The 22,612-nt window shown below is 43.0% G+C and overlaps 1 protein-coding gene across 1 annotated transcript in view; it reads left to right on the top strand.

Moving 5' to 3' along the window:
• LOC139213326 (cell adhesion molecule DSCAM-like) overlaps positions 1-22,612 on the top strand; it is a 67,495-nt gene that overhangs the window by 29,541 nt on the left and 15,342 nt on the right. Inside the window, exons 5-12 of the mRNA XM_070844003.1 lie at positions 7,710-7,856; positions 8,722-9,000; positions 9,169-9,444; positions 9,984-10,280; positions 11,628-11,903; positions 13,143-13,421; positions 13,737-13,856; positions 15,144-15,323. Coding sequence (XP_070700104.1) covers positions 7,710-7,856; positions 8,722-9,000; positions 9,169-9,444; positions 9,984-10,280; positions 11,628-11,903; positions 13,143-13,421; positions 13,737-13,856; positions 15,144-15,323 — 1,854 coding nt within the window. The remainder of the gene's footprint in view (positions 1-7,709; positions 7,857-8,721; positions 9,001-9,168; positions 9,445-9,983; positions 10,281-11,627; positions 11,904-13,142; positions 13,422-13,736; positions 13,857-15,143; positions 15,324-22,612) is intronic.

The raw sequence follows: 22,612 nt of genomic DNA, 5'->3' as shown, positions 1-22,612 counted from the left end.
TCTGTTTATATTTGACGAGCTAGAGTTTCATTGGTCTGTCTACACAGCCTCTTATGCCCACAGTTTGCTGAACACAGACGCACTGCTGCTGACAAAGACTTTAAAGGGGAACTCCACTGCTTTTACATATCAAAGTCTGTTTACAAGTGTTTGGGAGTACTACTGCATAGTGAGGAAAAAAACTGGACAAAGCCTTTTGTGTTCCTAGAGGGCGTGTGTGAGATCTGATAAATTGCCTCAGGTGATGTCACTTGAGTCAGTCTATGTGGGGGCAGAGGGGTTAGATAGCGGTGAGCTTAGCCGGCCTCAGAGTCACAGTCGTATTTATTACCAAGTGAGTTTTTTACATACAAGGAAGAGAAAATAAAGAAGTGAAAAGCGAGGACTGCAGGTGAGGAGACACCATTATAAGCCCACTCCTCGTGTCTGATTGTGGCTGCTGCTACTAGCATGACACACCAACTCCGCCAGGACTGTCATTGGCTGAGGTGCATTGTGGGTAATGCAGGAAGCAAGTTTTCACAAGGAAGAAGAATGATCCTGATCCTCTGATTTTTGTCCATTGTTAGCTTGACAATGTTCTAAATTAGTGGGATACTCTTTTAATCCCAGAATCACAGCCACGCTGTGTCTCTCTTAGTGGGTTGAAGTGGGAGGTGTGCCTGTTTTAGGTAATATCATTTTTCTTTTTAAGACTGTGCCCTTTAAATGTTCAACCTTAAACCTTATACAAGTGGACAGTCGCCATCTGTCATATCACTCTTGCTCTTGTATTGTTTCATAGTGATCCAATGTCTTGTAGAGCATCTCTCTGAAGATAGACAGTATCTAAAATCTCTCTTCCCTTTAACACGACAAAGGAATGTGGGGCAACGTTGAGGCCAAGCGCTTCAGGGTTTAAGCTTCCCTGTTGCCTCCTGATTTGAATATCGTTCAACGTCCATTTGCATCTAGTCTTAATAGTGGTTTATTCAGTCAAGCAGAAGATGACATCTTTATCTGTGGTTGACATATGAGGCCGTTAGCCTCAGGCTAGCGTGTGTCTAGTTAATGAGCAGAGGGATGCTGCTGCTGATTAGGAGCGGCAATAAAAAAGCTCAGCCTTCTAGTCTGACTCAACTCTGTAGCGAGCAGATAGGGTCTAGACCCAGATAGGCTGCTTCAAGTTTGTAGTCCAGGTGTGAGGAGAAATTAGGGCAGGTGCTGGGTTTGTGTGTCTGTTTGTGTATTCCTGTATTAATGGGCCCAATATACTTCAAACTCTTTATGGAAGGGAGAGACAGAGAGAGATTCTTAAATCAGAGCCTGCCTTTGTAAGTCTGTGCGTGCAGTTCCAGGTTACAGTGTTTTTACAGTGGGTTTAGTGTAGTCTGGACTAGCTCATCTCATGGCTGTCTGTTGGATCAGTAGCAGCTTGTCTCAAAAATAAAAATTTACACTTTATATGTTTCTCAAGCTGAATTTATGGATAGAACAAGATTTCATAAATTCCTGTCTAGGGCTGCAAATAACAATTATTTCATCATTGATTAATCTATCATTTATTCTCCTGCAAATTATTTTCTCAAATAATGGATTCTCTAATTCATTGAGAATAAAAAAATTAAGAAGAATATAAAGATTTTTTTTACCTTTTCCATTTGGGCCTTACAATCTACAGAGCTTACAACACCCTCTATCCCCAGACATTGGTTTATGACATTAGCAGATAAGAATGAACAAAACGATTAAATCAAAGGAAATCAGAATGACATTAAACGGTAGATTGAAAATGAAAAATAAGTATTTTGGAACATTTCATTATCTAGGCTGATAACTTACATCAAAGTATAATTCTTTAGGCGAGCCATGCGGTGATGAGGAGTGTGTGTCTAAGCACTGAACCATTTGACTGGACAGTATCCGTGTGGGTGTTTCCACCTCTCCACCATTTACAGTACTGGGAATATTGCTAGCTAAGCGAATGGTGGCCAGTGTGTTGCCATGGCAACCGCAGCAGCTGTCAGTGTGCCTCCTGTAAGAATGACAAATGATTTTTATTATAGGAGCTCTAAATTGGTGGGATCCCCCTCTCCATAGAGATGCTTATCACAGCCTGATCAAACCAGAGTCACTCTGCCAATAACTCTGACCAGACCTAATTACAACACAGGCCCTCCTGGGCTCATCATACACTCATTATTACTCACAGACTACACCGGCAATTCTGGCGCCAGTCACTGTGTGACACTTCTCATAGTGGGAAACAATGTGGCGTGGCATATGGCAGGGTTATGGCTGCAGTTTCAGACTGTTAAAAAGACAGCACTTGCTATGTTCAAATTGTACTGAATGGGAATCACATTTTACAGTGCTTTTCATAAACGAAGAGATGTAAGAATTCATCCAGTATGTTTGTGATTTGTTTGTTTTTAGATATTTGTTCCCCTGTGTGAGCGTGATAACAGAGACAATCTGTCTGCAAAGTGAAGCTTTCAAAGTGCTATTGGTCTTAGAAAAAAGGGTGCATACATACAGGATTTAGGAAATGTTTTTTTTTTGTTGCTGAGTCTGTGAATGAACAACACCTTTGCCAAAATCTGCACACACCTAATCGCCTCAGTAAAGTCATTCTCCAAAACATAAACTCTATTTTTGCTCTATTGCTTAATTACAGTCCAGCACACACGTGGCTTTACATGTGCAATTGTTGGGTTCAGGTGAAAAGAAAAATCTCTAAGCTCATACACTCAAAATGTGCTGTCTTAATCTATTTTTGATACATCAACAATAAAATTCAATTCAAGATGGAGATAGGTTGTTTGTTAGTGTGCAACTGTGCAAGCATCATGGATTATCTTTTTTTTTTTTTTTTTTTGTCAAGCTGTGTGACTTTGAGTGGACAAGGTTACGGTGACACTGTAGGCCCCGGCTGTCTCCAGGGACAACACTCCACTTGCTAATACACTCCAAGACAGTTGCACAGTGGGGACACTGCCAGCAGAGTGATGAGGAAGCAATTTTTATCTGCATTGTTTAGCTGACTCCACCCTTGTTGGTGTTGATAGGTCAGACGATTCAAAGTTCTTCAGAGTCAGAGGATTGCAGGTTGAGGTGTTCAAGGTCAGAAGAGGAAAGTATCACTCCCAGTTTTTCTCACTGAGCAAAAAATGTGCCGTGTGGAAATAGGATCCCTGGTTTTAAACAGTATTTTTCTTTTGCTAAAATAATAGACTCAGAGGATTATGTGGTATGTAGACATAAGCAGGTTTACTCCAGTCAGTGCTCATGTGGGTTCTAGTTTTTCATTGTAACAATATCTTTACATTGTGCTATGTACAGTACTTGCTCTTCCTTTTATTGCATTGGAGGAAGACTGACAGAAGGTGTAAGAAACAGAGGTACTGGGTTCTTGTTGAGATCTGTCAGACAGACAAGGCTGACTTTTTTTTGGATAATTGCTCTGCCTAGCCATGATCTGAATTAGCATATGAAAGTTGTGTCTTTTTTTCATTCAGTGGGAGCGCGTAGCTGTAAGCTAATTTGTAAGTCATTTTAGATGACAGAGAGTGGTTGTATCCCAGAGGTGCTCTTTCCCTTTTGATCCTTTATTTTTTCTCTCACTCTCTCTCCTGCTTGCTCTCTCCATCTCTTCTCTCCCTCCTCCCATCTCATCTTTCCTCCAACCATGTCTCAGTTACAGAATATTGAAATCACTCAGGCAAACAAGGTGACTCTTTCAGATGTGTCGGGGCAGATGGTCGTCCAGCAAGCATAGGTCAAAGTGTTGTGCTATGTCCCCGTGTGTCATTGTGTTTCCACCTTATTGGAAATCTGTCTGTCTTAGTCCTTGTAACACGTTAACTTGTCCAGTGACAACACACCCACACCAGTGCAAACTGTCCTTGGTGAAAAGTAATTGTAATATAGACACATTTCAGCTTTTCTCACTGATTCTGTTACGTCTCACAAGCAGTTTAGGTTTCAGTGAAAAACTGAAAGGCCTTAGGCCAATTTGAATGAACAAAGAGTCCACTTGCAGGCTCAGTGTGGCTTATATGGGGATTAATTGAAGCTATTGAGCGTGGATCCACAGAAAGGGACTTGTGTTTGTGGCACCGGCGATGCCAAAGCAGCTGGGCGGGCCGAGGAAGGGAAGAGGCGACGACTGATAGACCAGCAAGCCACCTGGGGTGAAGTGAAGCCATAGTTTCAGAAATATACACTAATACACCCAGGTGTGGACACAAGCGCATGCGCATATGTCTAGCATGTTAACACACACACTGCAAGAACAGTGGAGGCTGTCTCTCAGGCGGTGTTAGTATGCAGTAGGCGGAGCAGAGAGGAGCAGGGAATAGCGTAGTGGAGCGCCTTCGATCGTTATTATTGACCATTCCTCCATGCAGCTGTATGCTGCATAAACACATTCACACTCACTTGCATTCGCACACGCATAGAAACACATATGTTCACACACACAAAGACTTTAATATGCAGACACACAAGCCAGTGGGATTTAAGATAACTGCAGTGGTACGAGCGTAACACAAAAATGCCCTCAGCTTACAAGGACATGCACATACAATACAGTGCTGTTGGCCTGCAGCTCTGTGTGAGACAATCAATTCTGTTTGTTGGTGGGGAGCACAAGCAGGTTTTGCGAAGCAGGAAATAGAATCTAACCAAGAATCAAGAACTTAATCAAATATAAACAGCCTTGAACATTTCTGTATTTTTAAATGAACACCAGCCACGACCTCCTTCTGTTCCCATTGCAGTGGTCTGAATATGCACCTTCTGAAAAAGGTCTTACTTAAATTCACCCCCTGCTGAAAAGCTCTAATCTTCAATTCTCAAAACTCTTTTTACTTTTCTACATGATGGCACTTCACAACATTTCAGATTTTAGCTGTCAGTCTGTTTAGTTTGGGCTCTCTCTGTGGGTTAAATAGGTTAGCCAAAGCTCACCAGTAATTATATTAACATTATGTTAAAACTGAAATGTAAAAATGTTACTGTAAGTTGTGCTGGTAGGTAGATTTTCTACCTTTGGACAGAGCCAAACTAGTTGTTTTCCCCTGCCAGTGCTAAGCTAAGCTAACCATCTCAGTGGTATCCCAGTGGTACCTGGGACCGTGGACAGTGGTATCAGTCTTATCAGCTAACTGTTGGTGAGTTACTCCTATTTCTAAATACTATTTCTTACAGTGTCTAACTATTCCTTGAAAGCATATTTCTGAGTTATGCTAGTGAAAACTGCAACGTTTCCAGTATCAAACATAGGCCTAAATATAATCCTTTAAATGAACCCCATTCTCCTCAGCGAGAAATTCACTAATAGTCTAGAGCCATTTTAAAATGCTGTTGAACAAGAGACAAGCACACACACACACACACACACACTCGTGCATGTAAACGCATGTGCGAGTGTGTCTACGGTCTGTTTTAACGTGCATTTAAAACACACTCCCCTCTCCCAGGCGTGGCCTTTTGTCACAGTGACAGGCGGTCTTTTCTAATGAAAGCCCATCTCATTCATGAGCCTGTCTTGTCAACTATTGATGCCAGACAACTTTTCGAGGAAAGAATGTGGAAAAAGGAGACAGGAGAAGCAGCCTGCACCCCCTTTTTCCTTTGATATCTGCTTTCTCTGAATTGTTTTCTCCCTTGAAAACTAACTGTGTTTGCAACCAGCAAAATTCAAATTTGCTAATACTCCATGGCCTGTGTCTGTGGTTATGACGACAGACTCGTATGGGTCCGTACTACCTCTCCGGCACCCCCCCCCCCGTTTTACCAATGCTTGTCTGTCACACACTGGAGCATCTCGACCACAAGCTGAAAAACCCCTTCAGGATATCAAATCCATGGTCTTTCTAACTAGGTCATCACTTGCTCACAATAGCATCCTCCTCTGTGTATTCCTCCCTCTCAGTTTCTCCCCCCATTTCTCTCTGTCCCCTCATTCATTCTATTCACATTGCACCATTACTGTAATCTGCAAACATGTTTCCATCTATCTGCCATTCGCTCCATCCACTCTGGCTGTGAGAAACATAAAGATTTCTTTCAACATTTTACTAAATATTTTGCTAATTTTGTACTAAAATAATATTTTTTTTCTCCCCTAAAGTGGCAGATCAGATTTCTTGTGATATTCAAAACATAATTGCAGATGTCGGTAGTGACCAAATGTAGTAATTGCAGAAATTCCTAATTTATTGTTGGGTTGTTGCAGATAACACCTTTAACACAACAATGATCATAACTTGCACTACACCTCTTTCTGTTATTTAGCTTTATTCTGTGCTAAACTGTCATGACAGGACTAAATGAGAGTAATTCAACACCCCATAAATTCTGCATTATGATATTTCTCCCAATATTGCCAGAATCCCCCACCGTACGACGTCCCATTTGATCCCCACCCCAGATAGGCTTCTCCATCATCTGTGACATGAAATACCACGGCAGCCACCGGCTACAGCACACATCACTCCTCATAAACACTGACTACCTCTCTCTACTTCCATGTGTTCACACAAATTAGCATAACATCAGCATGATATTAGCACATCCGACCTGCACAGCCATGCCTTATCAAAGCGCTCTGTGATCCCCGGCTCCCTGCGCTTTAGTCTGGAGCAGAGAAAGAAAGAGAAACTAAGAGAGAGAGACAGAGAGTTTCCCCCCAGAGAGAGAGGGAGAGAGAGAGGAGAGCGATGAGCTACATGATAACGAGCTGTGTTACACTGCTATACAACACACAGCCCTGTCACACCGCCTCAGAGCTGCGCTGAGCTAAATGGGCTGCAGCAGATGTTTTGCGACTACAATCACACAGCGCTGCGTACCTCACTTGACTTGCAAATATTTGCTAAGAGACTTCAAAATTGGATTTTCTGTATTTCCTTCTTTAGAATATGTAAGGTAGTGATTCCAGTGCATAAGAATGAATACACAGAGTAAGCTTTCTCTGCACACTACATGACCGGAGAATATTATTCGTTATAAAATGCTACTTGTCTCCTGTGATGAAATCTGGTGGCAGTTGATCTTTTATTTGTTTTTTTTCACGTGTCACACACAATGTTTCAGGCACCACTAGTTAGATTTTGGTGAAACATGGAGTGTATTTCATCCACCGGGGCATTTTCAGGATTTCAAAAGGTTCAAAAGATGATATTTGAGTTAGTTGTGCATGGTCCAGGGTGGTCTGCCTTCATCAGTGGGAGGAAATTTCTTTACCTACTTTGTCACTCACAATGTGTCTACTGGTAAATATGTTCTATAAAATGAACCAAATAGTAACACCACACCTTATTGTTTCTGTTTATGAAAATCTCATCACACATGTTATGAACAGCTGAGCTGAGTTTGGAGTCTGGGGATTAATCAAATGAGAGGATATGATGGATGCTGCTCTCTTGAGGTTGAGTCTGCAGACCATAGGCTCAGTGTCTCAGACGTGTTTTACAGAGCATCTGCAAGCTACAGATAGCTTCTTCAGAATGTTTAGCATTATGTTGATTGACCAGAGGCATTATAAAGTACTTGCAGGTCACATAATTGGGAGGTATTTGGTGCTGATTGGCCCACAGACAATGGGATACAGTGTTCACAGGAGCCCACATTTTCAAATTTTACTTTTGTTTCATCTTTTTATTAAGACCCACTGTGTACTGTAGCTGTTACATCAATAATGTTTTTTTAAAATCTATTTCCAGTGTCACGGTTTCTCATCACATCCACGGGAGCCCTGTATATCCTGGATGTGCAAATGGAAGACGGGCTGTACAACTACAGGTGCATGACACGCCATCGGTACACAGGAGAGACCCGACAGAGCAATAGCGCCCGCCTCATTGTCTCAGGTAAGAGGAACACCAGAATACGTACGGTGAAAATGATGCATCAGGCACAGTGTCAACAGGCTCTGCTGCAAAATTTCAATACGAGGCATCACATCATATCCTGCCATACTCATCGTTTATGAAATAGATATTAATACTTCACTACAAATTACACAAGTTACCAAAACGGACCATACAAAATTACACCAACCTCTGTAGAAAATTGTGTGTGTGTGTGTGTGTGTGTGTGTGTGTGTGTGTGTGTGTGTGTGTGTGTGTTTCTTTGTTTCATTTAGTTTAGTTTTGAGTGTAACTGTTCATTTTGGTTGGTTTCAAAATCTGTGTGTGCAAACTGACAGAGGACCATATGGAAAAAAATTGTACTTGTTAAAGAAGATCTAGATCATTTGAAAAAAATAGAGAGTGACAGGGAAAAAAAACACATGAATTAAAGAGGGGGTGACATGTGATAAAGGTCATTAGATCTGTGCCAACACAGTTTGTGGGAAGGACTTTCACAACAGAATATGCCCTTCCTTTCCTTAAACCATTTAAAAGGGAGTTTAAAAGACATTTACCAAGCAGGAATGGTCTTCACGAAAGACGCTATCGAGTTGCATTATGAGAATAGCAGGATCGGTTGTTTTTGGAGCTTGAACCATATTCTCTGGCCTCCGCTGCTTTGATTTTCACTATTCTTTTTTTTTGATCTGCCTGTTGCGAGTGCCCAAACACTATGTGCTGTGCTAAACTGTCCTTTAAGGAAAAGACTTTGCAAGCAGCTTTAAACTAGATGTGATACTTGATACGTATGAAAATGTCAGATTGGTGATCCAATAGGATCAATAAATCGAACCACTTACCGTTGCCTGTCACCCTCCTGCAGACCCCACCAACTCAGCGCCCCACATCCTGGACAGCTTTGAGCGGCGAGAGGTGATGGCGTCTCATCGAGTGGAGTTGCCTTGCAAGGCTTCCGGTCACCCCACACCCAAATACCGCTGGCTAAAGGACAACCGGCCGCTGGAGCCCGACACACGCTTCAGACAGAGTGTGACAGGCCTGCTGATAGAGAGAGCCCAGCCCAGCGACACAGGCACATATGTGTGCGAGGTGTGGAACGGATATGGCAACGCTGAGGTGGTTGGCAGGCTGCAAGTAAAAGGTCAGTGCCCACGGGCTGGTGGGTTGATTTTTAGCTAGGAATCTAAAGATGCTGCTTCAGGTTTTTACATGCAGTGGTTTTAAATTTTCACTGGGAAGGTCATTATGATATTAATAATGATATTCCAGTCTGCTGCGGCTAATGAACTCTAACCTCCCTAACCTACAGAGCCCCTGAAGGTTGTGGTGAGCCCACGGAAGGTGAAGGGCAGCGTGGGAAGCCAAGTTTCACTGTCCTGCAGCGTTACCGGCTCCGAGGAGTACCAGTTGTCCTGGTACCGCAACGGAGAGCTCATCTACCCCAGTAACAGTGTCCGCATGACAGGCCAAAACAGGGAGAATCTGGTCATGGCTGGTATGGCCAAGAGCGATGGAGGAGCTTATCAGTGCTTCGCCAGACACGGCAAGATGTCAGCCCAGGACTTTGTTCAAGTCATACTGGAAGGTCAGACTTTACAGTGAACTTGGTGGAGATGTGTGGTTGGGAGCAGTTATCCTTCAGTACTTTATATGGATAAACAACTGAATCAACTCGAATGCCTTTGATTTGTGAGTGCAGGTGTTTGTGTAGAGCATGGACATATGAATCTAAACTGTGTGTCTGTGAATTCTTGTTCAAATTTAGAGTGTGTACGTGACGCGGCAGTCAGTGGTGCACTACAGCTTAGCATTATTAGATTTTCTGAAAGAGGCAAGCACGCTGCTGCACAAGCTGTGTTGCTGCAGTGTCTGCCTCCCGTGACCACACCAATATTAGGAGGCTGTTGATAATCAATGATATTGTGAAGCCAGAGACAGAAACTGTATTAAACTGCTTTACACTTTGATTTGGCTTTTTATGCAGCAGACTAATCAGTCTGAATTCTGAACAGGTTCTCTTTCATAAAAGGCTTCAGATGTGTTTTTCTTGTGATCTGTAATAATAGTATTCGGTGTAGAATAATAAAATCTACATCGTCGTGTGTATCTCCTTCCAATGCCTAGATGGCACCCCCAAGATTCTGGCTTCATTCAGCGAGAAGGTCTACAACATCAATGAGTTTGTGTCCCTGTCATGCACGGTGAAGGGCACACCGGAGCCCAGGGTAACGTGGACTCTGGATGACGAGCCTGTGGTACGGGACAGCCGTCACCGCATCTCCCACTACACCAACGCCGAAGGCCATGTGGTCAGCCACCTCAACATCAGCCAGACCCAGGTGCCCGACGGAGGGGTGTATCGCTGCATCTGTAACAACTCAGCCGGGACAGTTTCCTACCAGGCGCGAATAAACGTAAGAGGTGCTTGTCAGATCAACTCTTCCAGCACACCATCACATATACACATCAACATGTCTTGATTTATTCTGTTTCTAAATGTTTTTAATTGGCTACGTTTAAAGCGCCTGGATGTCCAGATGCTGAAAGAATGCCTGACTAAGTTTGTCAAGAGCTTTTCAGTTTTAGTCATTAGATGTGTTTTGAGTTTGTAGCTTCAGTCTGATTCTTCTTGCTTAGAACAGGACAGACACTTCCACAGCCCCCTGTAGCATCTCCTCCTATCATCAGTCATTGGTGTCAGCATTTGCTTTTCTAATGCCTCGCATCGTACCCAGCACCTGCTGATAGCTTTATATTGGGACGCCATTAGGGTGATTTACTGTTAGCTCCAGTGTATGACTGTAGTGCTATCTGTTCTCTACAGGGACATGGTTGGCTGGATTGCTGTCGTCGTGTAGCAGTAATACTGGGGCGCTCAGGCTTTTGGTGCTTGGTGCAGAGCTATTAGTATTTCTCTATGGCAGAGAGAGAAGGGTACTTTCTGTACACTGATTGGTTTAATTTGATTGTGTTCATTCTTGCATGTTGTAAGGCTAAATAGGGCGATCCTCTAGCCCTTAAGCGTGGGTCCATGGATGCCGAAAGCAGCCAAGCAATGAAGATAAATCTCCACAGGTGCCATTGCTGAGAATGTGTAATGATTGTTTCTCACATCGTTGGCTCCTTAATCGTGCTAAAGAGAGTAGCAACCCAGGATATGCCTGTGCTCAAAGTACACTACAGAGCCTAGTTAAACTGTCTTCTACAGTACTTTAAAGAAAAGCCTAATAGTCCATTTCCCAGATAGACACTGAGCTATGGAAGCCTATTGGTTATTCTGTTGGTTTTTCACAAGTGTGCGAACAGCTGGCAACATGAGTAATGGTTTTGATAATAACTTCATGAGTGGAGAAAGGGAACATTCCACTCTAATGCTTGTCAGAGGCAATCACAGTCGGCACTGAAGAGCTGGGAGCGAAAGGTAATATTCACCACAGGCTCAAATAGAGGGGTACACAAGTCCCTGGTTCTGACAAGGCAAAAAGCCCATTTGATATGAAGGAAATAGAGCAGATTGGGTCCACTGCTAATGATTCTGAGCCTGATTTCCTTTTTTGAGTTGCTTAGATGCCTTTCTTTGAGTAACTACAAGGGTATCTTAGTCAGGCAGTCTCTTAAATAAATCTTTCGTACTACCAGAATGAATCAAAGTACATAAAGTTTGTGGTGTCTTGAAAACACACGCAACACAGCACAACTATCCTTTATACCACCCCCCCTGCCTCAAAATCATTTTAAGAGAGTTGTCTCTCCAATGTGTCCTTCAAGGGCCTGCCAGCATCAGACCAATGAAAAACCTCACTGCCATCGCTGGCCGGGACATGTACATTCACTGCCGTGTCATTGGCTACCCCTACTACTCCATCAAGTGGTACAAGGACTCCAATTTGCTGCCATACAACCACCGCCAGCGGGCCTTTGAGAACAACGGCACCCTGAAGCTGTTTGATGTGCAGAAGGACGTGGACGAAGGAGAATACACATGCAACGTGCTGGTGCAGCCTCAGCTCTCCACACACCAGAGTGTCTATGTTACTGTGAAAGGTATGAACCTCTGTCTTATCTGTCCGTCTTATCTTACAGTTCACGACTCCACACCGGACAGTAAGCCTAGACTTGATATTTAGAAAAATAAGATTTAGATTTAGTGGCTGTGGCTGTGTGTAATCATGGGTACTCCATCAGGGTCATTAACAATCTGAAGTGTCAAGTGAGCAGCATAGGCCATTTATTTGAGATGTACAGTACATGCACAATGCATCACACTCCATTTGTTGAGTACATTCGTGGTTACGTCATCGTTAATCTCTCAGTCTGTGGATAGTAATACAGAATCACTTTATCACTCTGCACACTGACCCTGTGTCTATCCGTCTGGCGTACATGCTGTACATCACATTTAAAGGATACATTAAAGCAGCACCTTAGTATCTCTGTTTCCTTGTCACAGAAAACACAGATATGCAGAGGTATATATTATATATCACAACCTGTAAAAAACACATTCACATCACTGATAGCAAAGCACCATCTCCATCATCCTGGCCACTTTATCTGGGCTCATCTGAATATGCAGCGGGATCTGAGCCAGATGATGATAACCTCAGATGGCTCTGTTTCTTCAATGACGCTGCATAATTTGAAATGTCGGATGGGCAACACCACCCCCCCCTCTCTGGCGGGTCTTGACGTGCTAACGAGTGTGCGAGGGGGAAATCACACGGCGTAGACAAAGCTATGCCGCCATTCCGCCTCGGCTAATTTGCCTCTCGGCTGCTTAGCATTCCACCACTGCCGAGAGGGAATCCCCAGGAGCCTATTATGCCTATTTTGTTGTGAATTAAATAAGCGCTGAAGTGCCGCTTATTCCAATTTTATTTTAAATCATTAATTTTCCAAAGCATCTGGTTCTCACGATGGCTACAGTGTCCCCAGAGAGCAAAAGAGAGTGAGAGAGAATGTTATATGCATGTTGTTTGAGAGAGAATTCAGGCACTCTATATGGTTAGAGATAATCAAATATTTCTCTCATTCCTGCAAAATCACAGCATAATGTTTTGATATTAGGAGCACTGTAATAAAGGGAAAAGTGTGACTAATGAGTTGCTTTATAAAGTACCTAGGCCATGATATATGTGAAACTGTTGTCTGTTTATATGCATGTGAATTATGACTCATATCGAGCATCATTCGCTGCTGTTGAACCTACATTATATGCATGTAACTCACAGGCCTAAGGTAAAACTCCTGAGGTCAACTCTAATCTGCATGTCTCTTCCCCAGTCCCACCTACCATCCACCCGTTTGAGTTCCCTCGGTTTTCTATCGGCCAGCGAGTCTTCATCCCTTGCGTGGTCATGTCCGGTGACCAACCCGTCTTCATCACCTGGCAGAAGGATGGTCGACCAATCCCAGCAAGCCTTGGTGTCACCATAGACAACATAGACTTTACCAGCTCCTTGCGTATCTCCAACCTCACACTGATGCACAACGGCAACTACACATGCATTGCACGCAACCAGGCTGCTGCCGTAGAGCACCAGAGCCAGCTCATCGTCCGAGGTGAGGAGGGGGAAACGGTGAGAGGGGATGGGGGTGATGAGGACGCAGGATAGGATAACAGATAAGGATAATGTTTAGATCCTAAAATAATTAGAGTTCATCACCCAACTATTATCTTTAAGGTAATATTGATTTTGACTTTGACTTGATCTTTCTCTGTGAATACAATGAAAAACACCATTAACCAAGATTTTGACCGACTGAAGACTGGCAGATCACAGATTCCTTGAGAGATTTCTTAGCTGTTAGTGATCAGTGGACATATATTTGATTTGGTGATGAGTGAGTTAAATCTAATGGCTACTTGATTTGCAGTTCCTCCCAAATTTGTGGTGCAACCTAAGGACCAGGATGGCATCTATGGAAAGGCAGTGATACTAAACTGCTCAGCTGAAGGTTATCCTGTTCCTACCATCCAGTGGGAGTACTCTAAAGGTAAACACACAGCATGACACACACATGAATATACATGTGAATGTACGCCACATGCACACATTGTCAGACATCACTATTAGACTTTTAACTGAAAAACGTCCCCGTCTTTTCTTTCGACAATCATGCTGAATAGTGTATGAAGGGTGTTTTTGTCCTCCAGCAAGCTTATTCTCTGCGGTAGATGATCTTTTTACGAATGCCAACACAACAACCATAATGTCCACAGCCTTGAGGTTGAATGCATAATAACACCCACCTCAAGTCTAAACCAGCACTGTGAGATTAGAAATAGCCTCAGTTCATGGAAGAGCTTCTTATTTCTCTGGAAGTAGGAAATAGGTACAAGATTATGTAAGCAGTAAACTTACATTATGCCACCGTGGCTGGACCCAGTACGAGTGTTCAGAAAGGATCGTAATTGACATGAATATCCCTTGGTTTGATTGTTGTCAGTTATGACATTGCTTACATAGTTCTCTGCCATTCAGTGAAGTGGTGACAATGTTTTAAATCACGAAAACATTTCGTTACATTTTATTTTACGTTTTATTGTTAATGGACAGAACTTTTAACCCTAAGGTTAACATCTATTTTTAGTTTGTCTGGCAATATAAACATTTGTAGTCATGCATGATGCTTGCTTTTTAGCTGTAGGTCGCCTGCCTTGGTCTAGATCTCCATAACTACGGGAAGTATTGCCTGTGGTTATGTAGATATAGAATTTTGTACAGACATCCATGGTCCCCAGGAGATGAATCCTACTGACCCTCTCAGCTGCACTTTTTGTTTAGCACTGATTAGCAAATGTTAGCATGTTGAACTCTAAAAATATACCTGCCAAACATCAGCATGTAAGCATTATAATTGTGAGCATGTCAGCATGCTGACATTAACATTTAGTTAAAATGTTAACGTCTGTCAAAGCCTCTTGGAGTTGAGTAGCATTGACAGAGACTCTTGATAAACAACATTTGAACTCCTTGAGCAGAGGTATGCTAACATGATATGGCCTCATTCTAGTGTTGTTCTTCAATAAGCCTTCACAATGTCTTTTTCCTCACGCTAATTTAAGACCATCAGTTGTAAGTGTGTTGGCATATCTGATATGGTCATGGAAAATTGATTCACTGTTTATAGTGGACATATTGTAGTAGGGTTTAAGTTTCAGTGATTGGGTTTGAGCAAGTTCTAAACCTTCAGACATCTCTGTGATAAGGGAGAAAAATATAGGCAGAGTGTGTATTTCAGTCAAACCCTGATCAGCACTCACTCTGTTCTCTCTGTCAGGCGCCGGGGTCCCTCAGTTTAAACCCATCGCCCTCAACTCAGGCTTTCGGATCGAGGTGCTGGTCAATGGCTCTCTGTTCATCAAGCACGTGCTGGAAGAAGACAGTGGCTTCTACCTGTGTAGAGTCAGCAACGACGTTGGAGCTGATGTCAGCAAGTCCATGTATCTCAATGTCAAAAGTAAGTCTCATGGGAAAAGACCACTTAATGTAAAATTTAAACTTGTTTCTAAGGTGTCTGTGAAGATTCTCAGTCATCCAGGTCATAGTTATTCCTTAGGAGTTGAGCAAAAGTCAACTGGACTTGTTGAAGGTACTTGAAGACGTTTCGCCTCCCATCCAAGAGGCTTCTTCAGTTCTAACTGACTGGTAGGGAGGTCAGGCATATACACTTTTCTAACCTCTCTAAGGTGCTTTAGGTGTCTGCATTAGATTATCTCTGTATTTACAGTTATGTGCGTAGTGTATTCTTTCATAGTCGGCTTTCCACAAGTAATTATTAGTCACACATGATTTTGTTGTTCAGTGCTGCTGGTAACGATAAAGTAAAAAGTTAACACTAAAGCACAAAGGTTAAGTGAGTTGAACTTTGAATCGGTTTTGTCTGTGACAGTCAGGCCACCAGCAAGATGCCGTCATGGGGCGAGCTCTGTGCTTTCTGCCTGAATGAATCCCACGAAAGCAACACACAGAGCCACCACCACTGCATCTCTTGGAGAACGTACAGCGTTTATCCGCTGTGTGGCCATGGATTTAGCTCCCCTCCATTAAGCCCTGAATTCTGCATGCCGGCAGGAGCTGCCATGTGGAAAAGAGGGCTGAGGGATGGAGGGAAAGGGAGTTGGAGGTGGAATAGGTTATCCATGTCCATGCAAGTGCAAGAGATACAGATTTTCCTATGTGTGGCCCCTGCTTACATGATGGACATCTGTGGCCTCCCTTTCATGCCTGACAAATGTTAAATTTGTTGAGCCTCCATGTTTTGATCACCACTGAGTGACATTATTAAAGGATTGGAGCTAACACCCATTGTGCTCACTCATTCATGCAACACGGATATCCATTTTTATTTTAACTGATCAGAGATCATGATCAGGACCACAAAATGACATATAAGGTGACATTATTTAGGTGCCTCCTGTACCAACTCAATCATATACGTGACACATAAACATTTTTTGCTGACTTGCTTTTAAATTCATGCGGTTCCCTGAAATTTCAATGTTTGCCTCCTGCTAAGTGTTTGTGTAATGATATTAAACTTTTTTCATTAGGAATACTGCCCTCTTGAGGTTCAAAAAGCACTTTATAAACCCTGGGAATCTAATACATGATTTGATTTGCCATAGCTTTCCAAAGAGAGAGATGCTAAAAGCAGAGGTTTGACATCCTACATACTTCCTCTGTGACACAAAACAACACAATGTTAAAATTGATATTGATCTGAATTCCACAAAAATACAGGACACGAGTTTTATGAGTTTGAGCTTGTGTTCATGATTGTGGAATTGTATGTGAGTGTGTGATCTGCAGCCAGTCTGCTGTGGCTGGGTGCTCATTTTGATCAGTCACTGCTAGATGAGGCTTATGCCCCCGTGGCTCTTATCAAGCCAGAGCAGAGTACTCCCTGCTGAGTGTCTCACTGTCTGCCAGCGACAGCCAAATAGGCTACCACTCCTCCGTGACCCCTCCTGACTCCAGCCTATCATGCTCCCTCACAGACAAACATGCATGCACGAAGACACAGAGGCACCAACTCTCAGTACAGTCCCTGTCATGAGTGATTTACAATTAAATACCTTAGAAGGTATTCCTTTGAAGCTTTTTTGTAATACTCTCGCGCCCACTGTAGGATGCTGCCAGTGAAACGTTCTCCATGATCTGAAATTGTTCTAAATCCATGCCTTTAGCTAGAGAAAGAGGTTGGAGTGCTTCCACATTTTTACATGAAAACATAATATATCTGACTGTTGATCAAATCCTATATACTCCATGTTTCTTGACTCTTTTCTTATTTCTCAAAATTCTAAAAGATCATGACACCATATACGGTGTGCAGGCCAGTCAGAATATCTCGTAAAATGAACCTATGGAAGGAGGGTGCTGGGACCTGTTGGAGCGCTGCATCATATTATATTAACATTGTTACAGGTGATTGAGTCACATGTAGTATTTAACTGCTGATTTGACAAAGTAGCAAAATACCCCCCCACCGGCAGCTACAAAGTGATAAACCACAGGACAAGTCGAGAAGGTCTTTATGGTAAAAAATGATTTTTTATTCACATGAGCATGAAGTAGTCTACAGAGTTGGACTGCAGCTGCCTAAAATTCGCACAATGACACAACCTTTTTTTTTACAGTCAAGAAAACTCTCTGCCTTTAGGTGTGGCCACTCAGTGAAGGCAATCCAATCTAGAGAAAAAATCCATGATGACAGATTATTGATCTTTGTCTTTTTATGTCTTATGGCCTGTGTGTGTGTGTGTGTGTGTGTGTGTCAGCAGTCCCTCAGGTGCATGCTCTGCTCTTAAAGTGTCATGCTGTTGTTGTGATAGTTGTGCTGTCCTGATTTGTGTCTCTTTGCTCTCTGTAGTAACCTGAATCTCCCTGGGCGCCAGGGGAGCCACACCTCATCCTATTTCTCATGCATGCGTGTGTGTGTGTGTGTGTGTGTGTGTGTGTGCGCGCACCAAGCTCATTAACCCTTAAAGCCTCTCCATGTTCTTAAAAAGCGCAGTGTTGAGCGTGTGCAGTCCACGATAACGTCTAAGACTGTAATGCTTGGTAATGTTGGAAACTGTGATGTTCTGTACACTCTGTGCTGTTTTTATGTTGTTTATCCAGGCCAGCCTACACCACTTGAGTAGTGGCAGCTACTTAAGAGGCTTAGGAGCCAATTAGGGAGACACACAAGCTGACGCATGCTGAAGTACTCACGTGATGGATAGTATGATCTTCGCTGTGTATTATTGGCTGTCCAAGTGTGGCTTGATGTATCAGTAAACAAACAGTGGAAAATCAATAGATTTAATCAGAAACTCTGAGAGGTATAGTATAGACACATGCATGGTGAAGATGCTTTCTGGTCAAACATGTAACGCAGGTGAGCAAACAGGCTCATAAGCACACACAAAGAGACACAAAGCCCCTCACATGTTAATGCAAAGCCATGATGTAAATGCACTGATACAGAGCAGCACAGTGCAGCCATTACAAAAGAATAATGGGCCAGGCGGCTAATGCTGTGGTTTAGATAGATAATAATAATAATAACAGCCTGCGCTTACTACACCAGGATTAAGTTGTGCATATCTGCATGTGTGAGTGCAAGTAGTGCACTTGTCTTTATGTTTATTTTCTCTCATAGGAGTTTTGTCATCACACTAGTTGCAGGTGCAGCCTTAAACAAATGATTTTTATGCAATTTCCAGTCAAGCATCCCTACCTCCAAAACAGATGCAATTCAGTCAATTCATTACCAATCCACAGCGGATGCTATCAGAGTCAGTCAACAGCCACTCAATGTTTATCAGGGCCAATTAAGACCAATCAAGCCTATTAGACATCATAATGTCGGCAGACACGGTGATGAGGGCAGAGCACTTAATGAGGCTTCACTGAAGAGATGTGGTAAATGGTCTTGTGGTCACTGAGCAGTCTCCCAAGCACAACGTCCTTCAGACAGCCATAAGGAAGTCCCCTCTTCCTCTGATCTCCATTTCTTTCATCTTATTTACTCATCTGCATCCAAGCCCCCTCCCTCCCACCTTTGCACAGAAGCACGCCCAGTCTGCAGGCATACATTTGGTATCATGCTCCATGTCCAAGCCAATTGTGCAGCTAAGGGAATTATTTCAGTACATTGCAGGCGCCCACTGAACCAGTCGTCTTTGTGCTGTCCCCAAAGAGCTCTCCCTTCCCCCCCATCCACGCCGTCTCTTCCCCAGCTCCCACTTACAGTGTGCCTCCAGGGCAGGGAGCTATACGCATCTCAGCTGGCCCCATTGAGCCGGGGCGCCCTGTGGCTTACACTGGCCAGCCAGGCAGCCAGTGACAGTGTTAGGTGAAATGTAGAGAGCATCCCAGCGGGGGTAGCTCATCAGAACAAAAGCTGGCAAACCATGTTTTTTTAATCAAACCTTTTCAACACGTAGGAAAATGATTTACTGAATACAACTTTGACAACAGGAATTGAAGTACCCACTGTAAGAAAAAAAAACTGGTGCACTGTGGGTAAAAGGTTTAAGTGTTGATGTATTCTTCATCAACAGAAAACCCAAGAGAAAGGACATCACATTATCTCATACAGTTAAAATAAAAAGTGATCTGCCCACATCAGAGACCTCATAACATCCTGAATCACCTGAATGACCATCATCATCAGTCATTTGCTTTTTGCAATATTTCCATTTGGCTTATTCTGTTTTCCACATCACTAACACCACCAGTTAGAGACACTAGAAACATTTGTATTTGTATCTCTTTTTTTGGCCCTGCATTGCGACATTCAGGGCGTGATTGTGTAATCACCATCACACTCCTGTGAAAATCAATGGCAGGTCCACGTTCTATTCCTGGCTACTAGAAATGGCCCTTTTTCTAAGGGTAGAGACTGGAGAGTGAGAGAGGAGAGGAGAGGAGGAGAGGAGAGGAGAGGAGAGGAGAGGAGAGGAGAGGAGAGGAGAGGAGAGACTGTCCGATGCTGGTTGGCATGGTAACCTGGCCAGGTGAAAGGGAGCCTGGGAGAAGGGAGGGAGGGGGGCTTTTGTCTCACGGGAGTAGCCTATCAGCAACCAGCCTATCCCCCACAATCCCCTGCAGGCTTATGCGTATCATCACTGCCCTCTGGGTTGCTGTGGAGGAACAGGGCTCTCCTCACCTCCACATAAAAGACACATTGTACTGTGCAGTAAACATACACTACACACTCTGCCTATTATTCCTTGGTTCACCAAAAACTGTAATGCTGATGTTTTTCTTTGTTTTCAACTAATGTAAGCTGCAGATTTCCAGGAATAATCACAGGATGAAAAATAGACATGTTTGGGACTGCAACACACTGGCGTACACACTGTTCTCTGTCATCATCCTCCCCTCTTCCTCAGACACATTACATCTTACTGGTTTCTGAAGAGGAGCAGGGTGTGAGTGTGTTTCCTGTGCATGTGTGCGAAGACCACTGAGCACTATTTAGTCATCTAGCTATGCTTGATTTGAGAATGTCAGTATGTCTTAAAAACCTAGATGTAGACTTTTCCAGACATGTTCATACAGCAAGTTATTGATAAAATAGTGGAATCCAGCCAGATACATAAACAATGATTTCCATGGCAGTATGAACTAGAGATGATTCAAAGTGACACACATAGACTGATAAGCTGTAAAATAAGACTGAAGGTGAAAGCCCCTTTTTCTGTCAGGCAGCTCAGCCCTGTGTGTTTACTGTGTGTTGTGTTCAAGCCTGAATTAGATTTCAGGAGAGCTGATGCCTAATGAGACAGGGGACTCCTATACCTCTTCTCTGTCTTTTTCTTTTTCTCTCTTCACTCCTCCCTGTAGTGCCCATAATTCCACTGGATATTAAAGAAATACATCAACACAGCAGTCACAGGGCCACAAAGTGCACCTCAGGGCCGGCTCAGCTGGGCTGCTTGCACACACACACACACACACACACACACACACACTTGTGCACGCATGCATATACATAGATATGAGCGGATGTATGTACAGAACCCTCATCGTGTTACATAGACTCTCCCTTTGTGAGTGTTTGTTTGCTTTTGTGACTCAGCCTTTTTTGACATCTATCTCAGATCATGATGTCATGTTGTAAAATAAATTTAGTTTGACATTTGCAATATATTAACTGCAGAGCTCCACATCAAACATAAAAGTGACTTTAGTGGTTTGATCAGAGAACTGAATAAAATAATAGTCAAGTCCGCAAAATGATTTTCTATGTGCCGATGTCAGTAACGGATTAATGACGCGGCATTAAATTGATATTTCATTCCGTGGTTCAGTGAAGGGTTGACTTCTCTTTGGGGTCTGACAAACAATTTCTGGAAATATTGGCTTTAACAGTTTGTACAACTATAATTCATCTTATATATGTATCAATTTGGCCTCAAACCCATCTATGTATGTATTGCCAGCACAGCTTTCTGTAGTGACAGGATGAACTTGAAAGTGTACACCAGCTACAGTATGCTTTTTGTGTCCTTCATGCACCAACGCTCTCAGATTTTAAACACATACTGTAAATCTAGAAACATCCCATGCTCGTGTTGTGTTTCAATCAATCAATCAATGTTGTTTGTTCCTGTTACCCCTCTCCCAACTAAAGAGCAGTATATGGCCATGTCTTGCAGCTTGGAAGAGCCACTGCTTTGATTGGCTGTGAGATCAAACACAACCCCCTCACTCCCCCCACGCCAAACTGAAGGTGATTGGTTGACTCCAGTTGGTTCACATTTCTACACCACCAGCTGATCGTGCTCACATGTTCCTCCATGAGGTGTCATGTTTTCTATAACTTAGAGAAAACAACACATAGTGAACATTCAAATAGCAAATACCACACCACCTATTTGTAAAATTAAAAAAAATGAAAACATAATCATATTGCTAGTAATATTTTTTATGATTACGCCAGTGCAGTATGTGTGTTTCTATACAATACAAAAACTTGCCCTCCAGATCTCAAATGCTGAAGTGTCTTTAATATTTACAGTACAGACATCCTCTACACACCTACCGGGCGGAGCCGTCTCCATCTTTTCACCAGCCTTGCTTTTTGTCACTTAGCACAGGATCCCACTCTGCCAGGAGTGTCAACAACATCGCCCTGTGCCACCTCTGAGCCACTTACACGGCAAAATGAAAGTAGCTGTGCACTTAAACGATAACATTTAAATAAAGCCTGGGCAGTTATTTTTCCCCTCACTTTTCCAAATGTGTCTCACAAAAAATTCATACTTGTCATGCAAAATAAATCAGCGTTCTTTTCCATAGCCGAGCCCCAAATGGCTGCAGAGTGAATAAGAGATGAGGCTTAAATGTTTGCAACCTCTTGCCTGACACTTCCCATCACATCACTGAGGTCACGCTTTGTGTGCTTGTGTGTGTGTGTGTGTGTGTGTGTGTGTGTGTGTGTGTGTGTGTGTGTGTGTGTGTGTGTGTGTGTGTGTGTGTGTGTGTGTGTGTGTGTGTGTGTGTGTTTGTGTGTGCGAGAGCAAGCATCACACATTTGTGTGTGTGTACGTGGGTGTGAGTGTGTGTAAGCATCTGGGAGCAGAGGGTTGTTATACACTCTGCTGTGGGTGTAATGAGGCATGTATGTCGTTAGTGTGCGTTTAGTGTTGTGTCTTCAGAGGGTTGTTAGAGCATCACTGTACCATTTAGGACCCTCAGATACAAGATACGTGGTGAGGCTGCTTGTTGCCTTCAGCGCAACATTAAAGG

This window comes from Pempheris klunzingeri, chromosome 14 (assembly GCF_042242105.1).
Source record: "Pempheris klunzingeri isolate RE-2024b chromosome 14, fPemKlu1.hap1, whole genome shotgun sequence".
NCBI classification, from domain to species: domain Eukaryota; kingdom Metazoa; phylum Chordata; class Actinopteri; order Acropomatiformes; family Pempheridae; genus Pempheris; species Pempheris klunzingeri.
This window is presented reverse-complemented; position numbering and strand designations above follow the sequence as displayed.